This window comes from Aptenodytes patagonicus, unplaced genomic scaffold (genome assembly GCF_965638725.1).
Source record: "Aptenodytes patagonicus unplaced genomic scaffold, bAptPat1.pri.cur scaffold_77, whole genome shotgun sequence".
Lineage (NCBI taxonomy): Eukaryota > Metazoa > Chordata > Aves > Sphenisciformes > Spheniscidae > Aptenodytes > Aptenodytes patagonicus.
In genome coordinates this window covers 32,754-45,675 of record NW_027472026.1, presented here as the reverse complement: position 1 = coordinate 45,675, position 12,922 = coordinate 32,754, and the positions used below count along the sequence as shown (strand labels likewise).

The 12,922-nt window shown below is 75.8% G+C and overlaps 1 protein-coding gene across 1 annotated transcript in view; it reads right to left on the bottom strand.

The window, feature by feature from the left end:
* PLEC (plectin) overlaps nt 1–12,262 on the bottom strand; it is an 86,952-nt gene extending 74,690 nt beyond the window's left edge. The window contains exon 1 of the mRNA XM_076363673.1: nt 11,773–12,262. Coding sequence (XP_076219788.1) covers nt 11,773–12,262 — 490 coding nt within the window. The remainder of the gene's footprint in view (nt 1–11,772) is intronic.
* Nucleotides 12,263–12,922: the final 660 nt, after the last annotated feature.

Here is a 12,922-nt window from a genome sequence, read left to right as displayed (position 1 = left end):
CCTGCCCGGCCTCGGCCGTGCGGGCAGCGAGCGGCCGGGCTGCAGGAGCCGGGGCACAGGGACGAAGAGCCGGGTGGCACAGGGGGCCGGCAGGGTTTGGGGATCGCGGCGAGCCTGGGGCAGAGGGGGTCCCAATCCCCAGACACGGGGGTCCGGCAAGGTTCGGGGTGCACGGCGAGGCCAGGGCAGAGGGGCCCCACTCCCCAGACAGGGGGTGGTGATGCCGCAGCCCCTCCCGGGTTTGCTGGGCAGCAGAAGACACCCCACACACACACTCCCGTGCCCCTTTGCCGGGGACAGCGCCGGCAGAGGCAGCCGTGCAGCACCGGGAGCGCAGCCCCGGGGTCCAGGATCCCCCCAGGCAGCCGGGCGGCAGCACGGGGGGCAGCGGGGGGGGGGGGGGGGGGGGGGTACGGACGGGCAGGCCTGGCAGGGGCCGGGCTGCAGGCAGAGGCTGCCTGCTGCCAGGGAGGAGGCAGCCTGGCACAGGCAGCACCGCTCTGCCGGCCCGCTGCCCGCTGGGGCAGGGCCAGGGCGGCCGACCGAGGAATGCGAGTGGTAACGGGCTCCACACGCACACGTTCTGCCGAGAACACATCTGGCGCAGAGCACATCTGGCACACGGAGCCGTGGCGGCGGGAGCCCGGCTGACGCCAGTGCGCGTCAGAGGGCAGGGACATACCGGAGCTACAGCTCACCGCACCGCGGCCAGCACGTGGGCACCGGCACCGGGACGAGGGGTGACGGCATCACCGGCGGGGCGGTGCGGGGCAGGAGAGGGGCCGGGGCGACGGCACTCCCGGGGTGGCGACGCAGGGTGGCACGGTGCCGAGTCGGCGGCGCCTCGCGCTCCCTTATGCTCCTCCACCTGCGCCTGGGTGCTGGCACGGCGGGGCCAGGGCTGGCACCATGCTCACACATCGCCGGCTGAGCCGCTCCGCCTCCATCTGCACAGACGGACGTGCCTTACCGGTGCCGGCTCCAGAGGATCCAGACGGCGCGGCCGAGAGCTCTCCCTGCTGCAGCAGTGAACCCTGAGGGCCGCGGCCCAGATGGGCACCCCGGCAGCTGCCAGCACCGCTCCCGCCGTGGCCCCCTCCAGCGTGACAACGGCAGCCCGGGCACTGCACGGCGGCAGAGCGGCGAGACCCGAGCAGCGCAGTCTGCCAGCGAGAGCCGGACAGGACGCGGGAGGCACCGCCTGCTCTGGCACACCCCGGCACAGCCAGCACTTCCCAGGGTGAGGCATTGGGGCGGACCCCTGCGCCCGGTCCCCCACCCCCCCCCACCCCGCTGCCACCGCACGCCCTGGCACCCGCGTCCCCAAGCCGGTGACAGCCCCGCAGCCTTGCACAGGCCCCACCTGTGTCCCCGGGGCTGCCTCCTGGCAGAGCTGAGCCGCCCCGGTTGCCGGATCCCGGCCGGTTGTCCCCGGGGACAGCCACCGCGCTCGGCATGGGGACACGGGCTCCTCTGCATGCCGCCGCGGGCGGGAGGCACCGGGGGCCCGCGGGCAGGCTGGCGGGCAGCGTGGGAGGGGACGCGGCAGGCGGTGGCGCGGGCGCTTTGAAGATCTGAAGAGGCGGAAGCCCCGGCGCAGCCCCCGGGACAGGCAGGGCTCCCCTCGCAGGCAGCTGCCAGCCCGGCCAGGCTGGATGGGCAGGAGCAGCCTCAGCCGTTGGCTCCGAGGCCCCGCAGGTGCCGGCACCCAGACGGGCCGGCCCAGCTCCCTCCCACGGCATCTCCCCTCCGGCCGGGAGCAGGCAGGGGCTGTGGCGCCCACCGGGGCCGGCTGCCCTCAGCACCCGTCCCAGCGGCAGGACCGCAGGCTGGCCCCCCAAACCTCCAGCCCCCGGAGCACGCCGGCACCGCGGGGTCGGCACCACCCTCTCTCTGCAGGCGATGGGACAGCGAGGGGCTCCGTGGGAGCACCCAGGGACCGCGGGGTCCGACCGAGCTGACTTCTTCCACTCTGCACCCACGCCCCCCCAGCACCCAGCGCCTTCCTCCCCACTGCGCCCAGCCATCCCAGGCCCCCCCCTCCCGCCCCCCCATCCCTGCTCCCTGCTGCACCCAGACCCCCCTGCCCCTGCACCAGAGCCAGGCTCCCCCCCCACCATGCACCGCGACGGGCAGCTCCCCTGCCTGCACCAGCTGCCTGCGGGCAGGAAACGGGCGCTGCCACCAGACTGCTGCCAGCACCCAGCACCGCAGGGGGATTACCAGCACGGCTGAGGGCGGGCGGCCCCTGCCAGCCCCGGGGCCCTGCACCCGCTGCTGCCTGCACGTTTGGCACAGGCCAGCCGGTGGGAAGGAGCTCCGCGCCCCGACCGGGAAGACGAGGTCGGGCGCGTGGAGGTAGCGAAAGCGCCGCGGAACGCCGCAGGCGCTTCCCACTGCCGGCCCGGGAGGAACCCGGCTGCACCTGGGGGCGGGGGGGGACCCCGAGCCGGTCCCACCAGGAGCCTCCCTCCCAACAGGGAAGCCACGGCTGCGCCCGCGGATGCGGATGCGGGCAGGGCGCCGAGGGCTGCAAGCGCCCAGCACCGGGGTCTCGGTGCCACCGCCTGAGTCACCCTGCAGTGACAGACATGGGGGGGCCTCACATCGGCAGGACGGTGCTGGCAGGGCGGGCAGGACCAGCCCGGCCACGGGCACCGATGGGGGCCGGGGGCGTCTGCACAGGCAGTGCTAGGGATCGGGGTCCGCCCGCATGCTGGGGGTCACTGCGGCCCAGCGAGGCATGGCGCAGGACCCCCCCCTCGGTGTATGGAGGGGGCACGGGCAGCCACGCGCGCACAGATGCAGGCACAGGCGTGCCGGCACGCACACATACCCCTGCGCACACGTGCACATACCTACGGGCCGGCACACCCCTGCGCATGGGTGTGCACACACACGGACACACGGACACACGGACACTGGCATGCACGTGGATGGGCACGCACGTGGGGTGTGCACACACGCATGCATGCGCACGCGCACACACACACGCAGCCCCCCCCGCAGTGCACGGGCACACACGGCCCTGTCCCCAGCCAACCCCCCCAGCTCCGGCTCAGCTCAGCCCAGCCCAGCTCAGCCTGGCTCAGCTCAGCTCAGCTCAGTTCAGCTCAGCCCGGCCCAGCTCAGTTCGGCTCAGTTCAGCTCAGCTCAGCTCAGCCCGGCCCAGCTCAGCCCAGCCCAGCTCAGTTCAGCTCAGCCTGGCTCAGCTCAGTTTGGCTCAGTTCGGCTCAGCTCAGCTCAGCCTGGCCCAGCTTGGCTCAGTTTGGCTCAGCTCAGCTCAGCTCAGCCCGGCTCAGCTCAGCCCAGCCCAGCTCAGCTCAGTTCAGCTCAGCTCGGCCCAGCTCGGCTTGGCTCAGCTCAGCCCAGCTTAATTCGGCTCAGCCCAGCTTGGCTCAGCTCATCCCAGTTCAGCTCAGCTCAGCTTGGCTCAGCTCATCCCAGTTCAGCTCAGCCCAGCTCGGCTCAGCCCGGCCCAGCTCAGCTCAGCTCAGCTCAGCCCGGCCTGGCTCAGCTCGGCCCAGCTCAGCCCGGCTCAGCCCGGCCCAGCTCGGCTCAGCCCGGCTCAGCTCAGCCCGGCTCAGCCCGGCCCAGCTCAGCTCAGCCCGGCTCAGCCCGGCTCGGCCCAGCTCAGCTCAGCTCAGCCCAGCTCGGCTCAGCCCGGCTCGGCTCAGCTCAGCCCAGCCCAGCTCAGCCCGGCCCAGCTCAGCCCGGCCCAGCTCGGCTCGGCTCAGCTCGGCCCGGCCCGGCTCAGCTCAGCCCGGCTCAGCCCGGCCCAGCTCGGCTCGGTGCGGCTCCCGGGGGCGGGGCTCTCAGGGCCAGGCCCCGCCCCTCCCCGCCCCCCCCCCCCCCCCCCCCTTCCCGGAGCTCCTGCCCGTCCCGGGGTCCGCCTCGACCCGCAGCAGCCCCGGTGTCCCGTCCCCCCCCCGGGGAGCGAGCCCCGGCCCGGCCCCGCGGGGTTCCCCCCCGCCCCCTCCACCGGCCCGGCCCCCCCCCGGGCCCCAGGCTCCCTCCCGCAGTCCGGCCGGGCCCCGCCGCGCTCCCGCCCCCGCCCCCGGTCCCGTCCCGGTCCCTCTCCCGGTGCCGCCCCACGCACCGGCGCAGCAGAGCCGGGCGCTCAGGTACCGCCGCCTCTCGGGCTCGGAGCCGCCGCTCAGCCAGCCCCCGCCGGGGCAGGGGGCGGCGGGGCTGCCCGCCATGCTCGCTCCGCACCCGGCGGCACCCGACGGGACGGGACGGGACGGGACGGGACGGGGCCCGAGCCGGACCCGCCCCGCGCCGCCGCCGCCCCGTCCCGCCCCCCGGGGCGGCCCCAGCTCCGCCGGCCGCCGCGGGACCCGCCTGCCCCCGCAGCCCCGGGAACCCCCGGGCGGGGACGACCCGCGGCCCCTGTCCCCACGCACCCAGGGACCCCCGCACCCCAACACCCCCCCCCCCCCCCCGGGCGGGGACCCCTCCTCCTCCTGCACCGGGGACCCTGCGCCCCGTGCAGCCAGCGCCCGGCGCTCCTTCCCCTCTGCGCCCCTTGCCCCGCACCCCCGCACCCCGAATCTTGTGCACCCTGCACCCCCGCACCCCCGCACCCAGGCACCCCGAATCCTGTGCGCCCCTTCCCCCACACCCAGGCACCCCAAATCCTGTGCACCCCTTCCCCCACACCCAGGCACCCCTCACCCTCTGCACCCCCGCACCCAGGCACCCCGAATCCTGTGCACCCCTTCCCCCACACCCAGGCACCCCTCACCCTCTGCACCCCCGCACCCAGGCACCCCGAACCCTGTGCGCCCCTTCCCCTGCACCCACGCCCCTCCCGGCACCCAGCGCCTTTCTCCCCGCTGCACCCAGCCACCCCAGGCCCCCCCCCCGTCCCTTCTCCCTGCTGCACCCCCTGCACCCCACACCCCTGCCCCCCCACACACACCCCTCCTCCCGGGCAAGGCAGGGGCACCAGCCCCCTCCTTCCCACCGCCACAGGCAGGGCTGGGGCCCCAGCACCCCGCTCCTGTGAGCCGAGGGCAGCTGCCCACGCCTTCCCGAGCCTCGCCCAAGCCCCCAGGAGCCCCCCATTACTGCAGCCACGGGGCACCCCAACATCTCCAGCACCCACGTCCCCACCCCCTCCCGGCACACAGAGCTGCCGGGGAGGGTGGGGAGCAGCTCCGGCCCCCCAGCGCTGCCACTGCAGGCAGGATCCGTCCCGGCCGCCTGCCCCAGCACCCATCCCTCCCCGGCATCACCCCCCACCGCCCCCCGTCCCTCCCGCCTCGTGCCCCGCAGGTGCCGCAGCCCCGGCGAGGCCGCAGCGAGGGGAGTGGGGCGGCCCCAGCGCGGGGGACACCCGCAGGGTCCCCGTGCAGAGGGGAGCCCTCGGCGCGTTTTCTGGCGGGTCCCCACGGCACTGACCCCCCCAGGGAATGTCCGGGACTCCCTGCGCCAGCATCCGCACGGCAGCTCGCGCCCCGTGCCACGTCCGACAGCCCCCCCGGCCCCGGTGCCGCTCGGGGGGCCCGGCTGCAGTCCCCCGGCACGCGCAGGGCGAGCACCGTGGGCAAGTGGAGCTGTGCCGGGAAGGAGCCTCCCGCAGGGACGGTGGTCCGGGGATGCCACCGCGGGGGGCACCCCACGCCAGGGCCCCGGCGCGCACGGGACACCTGCCTTCTCGCTCGCAGCAGCAGCAGCAGCAGCAGCAGAGCTCGAACAGCATGGCGCCGTCCCGGCAGGGCCCTGGCTCCGGCTCCCACCGCTCCGCTCGGCGTTCGGCCGCGTCTGGAGGGGAGCCGTGCTGCGGCCGGTGACTCAGACAGCCCACGGCCTCTGCCAGGCCCCGCTCTTCCTGCTCCCAGCCCCGCTCCCGGCCCTGCTCCCGGCCAGGGACAGAGCCCACCCCCGGGGCACTCCGCTGGGAACCCCTCTGTCCCGGAGCGGCCGTGGGCTGAGCACGGCGGCCAGCCAGGCCAAGCGGGAGCAGAGAAGGAGCTCGGACCACCGGGCACGGGCACGGGCATGGCACGGGACCCCCAGGCAGGGAGAAGCCTGGGCGGTTCGGGGTCTGCTGCAGCCCCTGTCAGCACCCTGGCTGCCGGCGGGGTACCGGAGCTTGGCACATCCCCGTCGGCCTAAGCCCCCCCCCCCCAGGGTGTGGGGGTCTCTGTGTCAAAACCCAGCTGTGGCCCAACCCAGATGGGACGCGCCAGGCCGGCCGCAAGCACCCGGGCGTGGGGGCTGGGCACGGCACGGCACGGCACGGCACGGTGCCATCCCAGGGCTCTGCCCCACGGCATGGCGCATCCCATCTGTGCCGCAGAGATAAGGAGTTGGGGGGGAGCGGGGAGGGCTGGGACGGGGCGATTAGCACCCGGCGAGCAGGAAACGCCGCCTGGAACCAGGATGTTTCCTTCGGGATGTGCGTGCCGCTCCCACCACGCTTGCCACGGCCCCGCCACGTTTGCCATGGCTGGCCCCCAGCCGCCGGGCAGCCTGGCCCAAGGGGGAGCCCCTCACACACAGGCAGAAACATGGAGGCCGTAGGGCAGTGCCGGGAAGAGCTTCCCCACGCCGGCCGGGGGGCCTTGCCGGGGAGGCCCGGCTGCTGCCAGCCCCAGCTCCGAGCCGCAGCCCGGCCGTTTCCCCTGAGGCTGGTGAGTCACCGGCCAGGCTGCAGCCGGCGGCAGCGCCCGACCCCCCCGGCCCCCGGCCTGGCACAGCCAGAACCACCAGCGCGGTGGAAAAGCTGAGTGGAGCGGGTGGGGGGGGGGGGAGGACGGGGGGTTCCCAAACCTCTGCGGGCCTCCCCCGCCCACCGCTGCCGTCACCACGTCTCTGGCCACGATTCTGGCAGCCTTGGAAACCGGAGCGGGACCCAAACAAACAGCCAGCATCCTGCTGCCGAAATAGCTCGCGCTGCCACCGCCGAAACTGGCCGGCTCTGCTGCCGTCAACCCACCGCGCTCTGCTGCGGCCGCCGTGCCACGGCCCCCAGATCTCCCCTCCCAGCCCGGCCCCAACCCCTCTGCAGCCCCAAACCCGCCGCCGTTCCCAGTCCCTGCTCCATCCCAGCCCCCCCCGGCTCCGCAGCACCCAGGGGGGCAGCGCTGGAGGGGGGGAGTCTGGCCTCGCCTGGGGATGGGCCAGGGGCTCCCCCCATGCTGCCCCACCCCCGGGTGTCCCTGCTTGGGGCATGGGGAGCAAGGCGTACCGAGCCTGCGGCAGCGCCCCACGCTCTCCCGGAGCATCCCCCCGGGGACCCTGGCTTCTCCCCAGGGCGGCAGCAGCTGCAGGACAGGGATGGGCCCCCCCCGCTGCGGCTGGGCGCAGCTGGAGGCCCGGTCGGGGATGGGGAGAAACTGGACACGAGCACCGGCCGGACCGCGGTGCCCGGGGTAAGCACCCGCCCTGACACTGTGCCGAAACTGCAACCGAGAGCAGCCGGGCGCGGAGCTGGGCAGCCCCTCGTGGGCACCGAGGCAGTCCCCCCGCCCCCCGTCTATTCCAGGAACAACACTCAAAAATAAACCCCTCTCACCGCCCTGCGTCCCCGCCTGCCCGTCCGACGCACCGCCACGGCACGGGGACCACAAGTGGAACCCCCCCCCAAGCCCAGGAGGGACCAGGGAGGCGCAGAACCGGGCAGGGCCGAGTGCAGGCAGCACTGCCAGAGCCCCTCGGGACCCCCCAGCTCGGGGGGGCGGCCACGGCACGGTGCGGCACGGTGCGGTGGGGATGATGGGCCCCGGCAGGTGTGACCTTGGGGGTGCCCTTCGGACAGCCCTGGGCAGGTGCCAGGGACAGCGGCCCCCCCCCCAGCGGGGAGCAGCCCGGGGTTCCCGTCAAGGTGCCCTGCCCGCCTTATCTGGCAGCCGGGCTGGCTGCAGGCAGAGGTGGGCAGCGGCACAGGCAGGCCAGGCCGCTCGCCGCCAGGGTGGCGGCAGCATCTCCCACCGGCGCAGCTCACCGCAGTGAGCGGGAGCGCGCGGCTGTGTTTTCCCCAGCACGCGCAGCCGGGCCGGCAGCCGTGGCGGAGGGGGCCTGGGCTGTCCCGGAGCAGGCAGCACGAAGCAGGCAGCGTGACAGCTCCCAGTGCCGCACACAGATCGACGGAAACCGCAGCCAACGCCCTGGAAAGTGCCGGGGAGGGAGGGGGGGGGGGGCCAGGACCACAGCGGCTTGCCCCACGGCTGCCAACGTCGCGGCGGATGCGGATGTGGCCCTGGCAGGAGGGATGCACGTGGCGGCGGCCGCCCTGGCTCCGGGTGCGAGGGATCTTGTGGGACCCCAGGACCCGGCTCTGCCTGCGGGGACGGCGGCGAGCACCAAGGGGGCTGTGTGGGGATCCCCGGCACTCAGCCACAGCCGCATTCCAACCACAGCCCCTGACCAGCCCGGCCGCAGCCAGCCCAGCCCTTCTGCGGCACAAGCGTGCCACGCCGCGGGCAGCCCCTGCCCGCACCCCCGCAGCAGGCAGCTTTGCCCCTCCGCTGCTGCTGCTGCTGCCTGCGCTGGGCACGGTGCCCCAGCAGCCATCGCTCGCCCCAAGTTTTCTGTGGGGACGCGGCCCACGAGCGGCAGCTGCCGGCACAGAGTTGAAGACAACGGTGTAGGAAGGCGGGGGGGGGCCTCCACGAACCCACAAAATAACCTGCCCGCACCGACAGGTGCCTTGCACGCGGGCCAGCCCTGCCCGCCCTTCCCGCAAGGACGCGCGTCCCTGCCAACACCGCAATCCGCACCGATGCTCCCGCCCGCAGCCTGGCCAGGCCAGCCAGCGCGCCGCGGTGTCCCTCCCCAGCCCCCACCGTCCCTCCTGTCACCAGATCCCTGTCCCCAAAAATATCTGGCACCTTCACGCCTCGGGAGAACACCTGCTGCTCCCCGGCAGGGAGATTTCGGCTGTCGGATACCCGAAAATGATGGGGAAGGGGGCTGGGGATGCTGGGGGGGCTTGGGCAGCAGCCCCCCCCCCCCCCCCGGCGCGAGGGGGTTGCACCCCCGTCCAGCCCCCTCGACGCACCCGCGCCGGGGGGGGGGGGGGGCTGCTGCCAGGACCCCCACTCCTAATAGTGTGGGGGGGGGGGTGCTGAGTCACCGTGGGTACCAGGATGCTCTGCATCCCTCCCTCCCCCCTCCCCCCCGGAATGCTCCCCCACGGCAGGCGGGTCCCCCCCTAAAGCCCTCCAGGACCACCCATCCGCCTCCCGCCCCATCGGGGCAGCCGGTCCCTCCCCCCCCCTCCACCACCACCACCACCACCAACACCCCCACCCCACCCCCCCGGCGGGGATGGGCGGGGCGAGGGGCAGAGCCGAGCCGAGCCGAGCCGAGCCGAGCCGAGCCGAACTCACCTGCATCCCCCGGTTCGGCACGACGCCGCCAGTACCAGACCAGGGCGAGGGATGCTGCGTGCCCCACGGCCACCAGCGAGGGGAAGAGGGGACCGGTGTCCTCCATGGGGACACGGCTCGGCACGGCTCGGCACGGCTCGGCTCGGCTCGGCGGGGCAGGGACGCACCAGCGCCCGCCCCCCCGGGGCAGCTCCCGCTCCGCCTTAACCCCTCCCGGTCCGCGGCGAGGAGACGCCTTCCCACCCGCTGTACCGGCGGGATCGGGCCCCCCCCTCCCCCCGCCCCGGTCCCCCCCGGCCCGCTCGCCCCCATCACTCACATCCCGGCTTTTTATATCCCGGGACGACCCGTCCGACCGGCGCCAGCCCCCCCCCCCCCCGCTACTCCTCCTCGGTCCCCCCCCCCTTCTCGGTCGTCCCCCCCCCCCCTCCTCGGCCCGGAGGGTCTCACCTACCCGGCACGACCTTCATGGGCAGGCAGGGCGCGGGCAGGGCGCGGGCAGCGCGGAGCGAGGGCGCAGCGCGGCTCCGCCGGTGGCGGCGGCGGGGGTGGGGGCGGGGGGGGGGGGACGGGCGGGGAGCGGGCGCCGATATAAATAACCGGGGCCCGTCACCGAGCCCGAGTTAGAACATGACACGGGCGGGGGCGGGACGGGGCGGCCGCGGCACCCCGGGACCCCCCGGCGCCGGGGGGGTTAACCCCGCCGCCGTCTACGGGGAGTTAATTACGCCGGCGCTAAAGACCTAGAAACGGGCCCCGCCGACGGAGGAAGCCGCCCCGCCGGGCCGGGGCGGGGGTCGGGCTGGGAGGGCTGGGGGGGGGGGGCGGCGGCGGGACCCGCTCCGCCGCGCGGAGACCCCCCGCAGCCCCCACGCCGCCGGCGCGACCCCGTCCCGCCAGCCCGGAATCCAGGCCTGGTTTTCCCGCAGCGGCTCCCCGGAGCGGAGGGAAAACCCGGACCCGGATCCACCGGAGCGGCGGGACGGCTGGGTCCCGGGAAGGGCCGGGGCTCACGCGGCCGCGCCCCACGGGGACACCCCCTCCCCACGCGGGACCGGGCAGGGGCTCGGGCAGCACCCAGCCCCGCGGCCGGTCCCATCGCGCCGCAGCACCCAGCCCCGCGGGGCCGCGGGGCCGGAGCCCAGCGCGGGGTGCGAGCCCCGCGGCAGAGCTCGGGGGAGCCCCCCTGGGACGTGGGACGCGGGGGTGTGGGTGCACGGCGCCCCCGGGGCTGTGGGAGGGGGGCGAGCGGGGCAGACCCGGGGGCGAGCAGAGGGATGCGTGACCCAGGGGGTGCGGCGAGGGGGACGGGGATGCTGCGGCAGGGCCGGTCCACGCAGGACCACGCAGCCCACGGGTGCAGCAGGGCCCGTGGGCCTGCCCCCCCCCCCCCCCCCCGCCGGCCCGGTGACTCACAGCGCTGGCAGGGAGCGGGCTCGGCGCCTTCGTGCTGGAAACTTGGCTGCGGGGCTGAGTCACGGCCAGCAGCGGGGAGCGGGGGGGCCCTCACCGCGGCCTCAGGGCGCCGGCCACAGCTGCCCCGCCCGGGGGATGGACGCCCCGAGCCCCCGCCGTCTCCAGCTGCCACCGATCGTGTGTCGGGATCGCGTGTCGCTGGGGGGGCTGGGGGAGGGGGGGGTCGGGAGGGGACGCCCCCCCTGCAGCCCCCGGCTGCAGGCAGCCCCCTCCCCACCAACAGCCCTGCCCGCCCCAGCTGCCGCTGTCTGTCTGTCCGTCCGGTCCCACCCCGTGCACAGCGGGGACTTCGGGGTGCAGCCCCTCCGTGGCACGGCCACCCCACGGTGCAGCCCCCTGCCCGCCATGGGGAGCCCGGAGGGGAGGACAGCAGCAGTGAGACCCCCGGCAGCACAGAGGGTCCCCCGCAGCCCACCTGCCCAACCACCCCTTGGGCGTCCCGGGGAGCCGCCCCGCTGTACCCTGGCACACCTGGCCCTGGGGGACCGCCCCGGCCCCAACACCACGTGCCCCCCCCGTGCCGAGCCCACGGGCAGGGGTACCGGCAGGGCCCGGCCTCCCCCTGCCCCACAGGACACCAGGAGATCCACCGAGCCACGGGGTCCCCGTGGATGCACGGGGACATGGCGGTCCCCGAGCCCCCCCAGCACCCCTCCTCCCCAGGCTCACCCCCGGGCAGCACAGGGGCTGCAGGTGCCCCCTGCCCCTGACCTTGGCCAGGCAGGGAGGGTGCTGGAGGGGGGGTGCCTGCCCCCGGGGCTGGGGAGGGGGGACATGGCATCAGCTCAGCGCTGGTGACTCGGAGGGGGCAGGGGCTGCAGAGCCCCCCCCGCGAGCAGAAGGGTTAAGGTGCCCCCACGCACCCCCACCCACGAGAGCACCCAGGGGCGAGGGCTGACGGACCCTTCTCCCGCCCAGCCCGGGGGTGTCCCCCCCCACGGGTGCTGGTCAATACCTGGGGCTGGGCCGGGCGGGGGGGGCGGCTGGGACACTCCCCCCGCAGCGGTGGCGGTGACAGGCTCCACGTGCCGCTCGCCATCCTCCTTCCTGCGGTAGAGCCGGTCGCCGCCGGCGGGACGTGCCCTGCCGGGGCCGGTGTCGGCGGTGGTGGCGGGGCGGCGGGCGGGGGCAACGGGGCGGCGGGCGGCACGCTGCAGGGAGAGCGGGACGATCTCGGGCGGCAGGTGCAGGTACCGGCGCAGGTAGTCGATGCCCTCGTCCGTCAGGTACCAGTAGAAGTGGCGCCAGGCAAAGGTCTCCCGCACCAGCCGGCGGGAGCGCAGGGAGGCCATGGCGCGCAGCACCTCCACGTTGGGGACGCCGGGCAGCTGCGGGTGGGTGCGATGCGGCCGGGGGTCCTTCTCGGCCACCAGCACGCCCTCGCGGAAGAGCAGCTCCAGGATGGCGCGCAGCCGCTCCAGCGGCATCAGCATCCCGGCCACCATGGCGCGGCTCAGCACCGCACGCCTCCGGCTCAGCTCGGTGGTGGCTCGGCACGGCCCGCTACAGCCTGGCACGGCTCACCACTGCTCGGCACGGCCCGGCACGGTTCGGTACGGTCTGGCACAGCTCGCTACGGCCCGGCACGGCTCGCCACGGTCTGGCACGGCTCGGCACGGTCTGGCACGGCTCGGCACGGCCCGGTATGGCCCGGCACAGCCCGATATGGCCCGGCACAGCTCGGCGCGGCGCTGGCTGCTTGCGGCGGGCAGGCTGGCGGCAGCTCCACCCCCGGGCCGGGGGGGCCGCGGGGCCGGGGGGGGGCCGGGGCACCCGCCGCTGGGCCCAGCCCTGACTCACCGGCCCCTCCCCGGCCCCGCCATCCGCCCGGGGGGGGGCCGCGGCCGGCCCCGCTCCCCCCCACCCCGCCGCTCCGGGGCGGGGACGCGCCGCCCGCCCCGACCCACCCGGCCGGTTCCCGCGTGGGAAGCCCCGCGGGCCCCGCCCCGCCCCGGACCCCGGGACCGCCCCCCCCCCCCTCCGTCGCCGGAGCCGCCGCCCGTGGTGGGGAGGGACGGGGACCCTCAGCCCCGGGGGGGGGGGTGGGAACCGGGGGCGGCCGCCACCTGCCCGGGGACGTGGCCCCCGCGCTCCCCCCCCCGGGA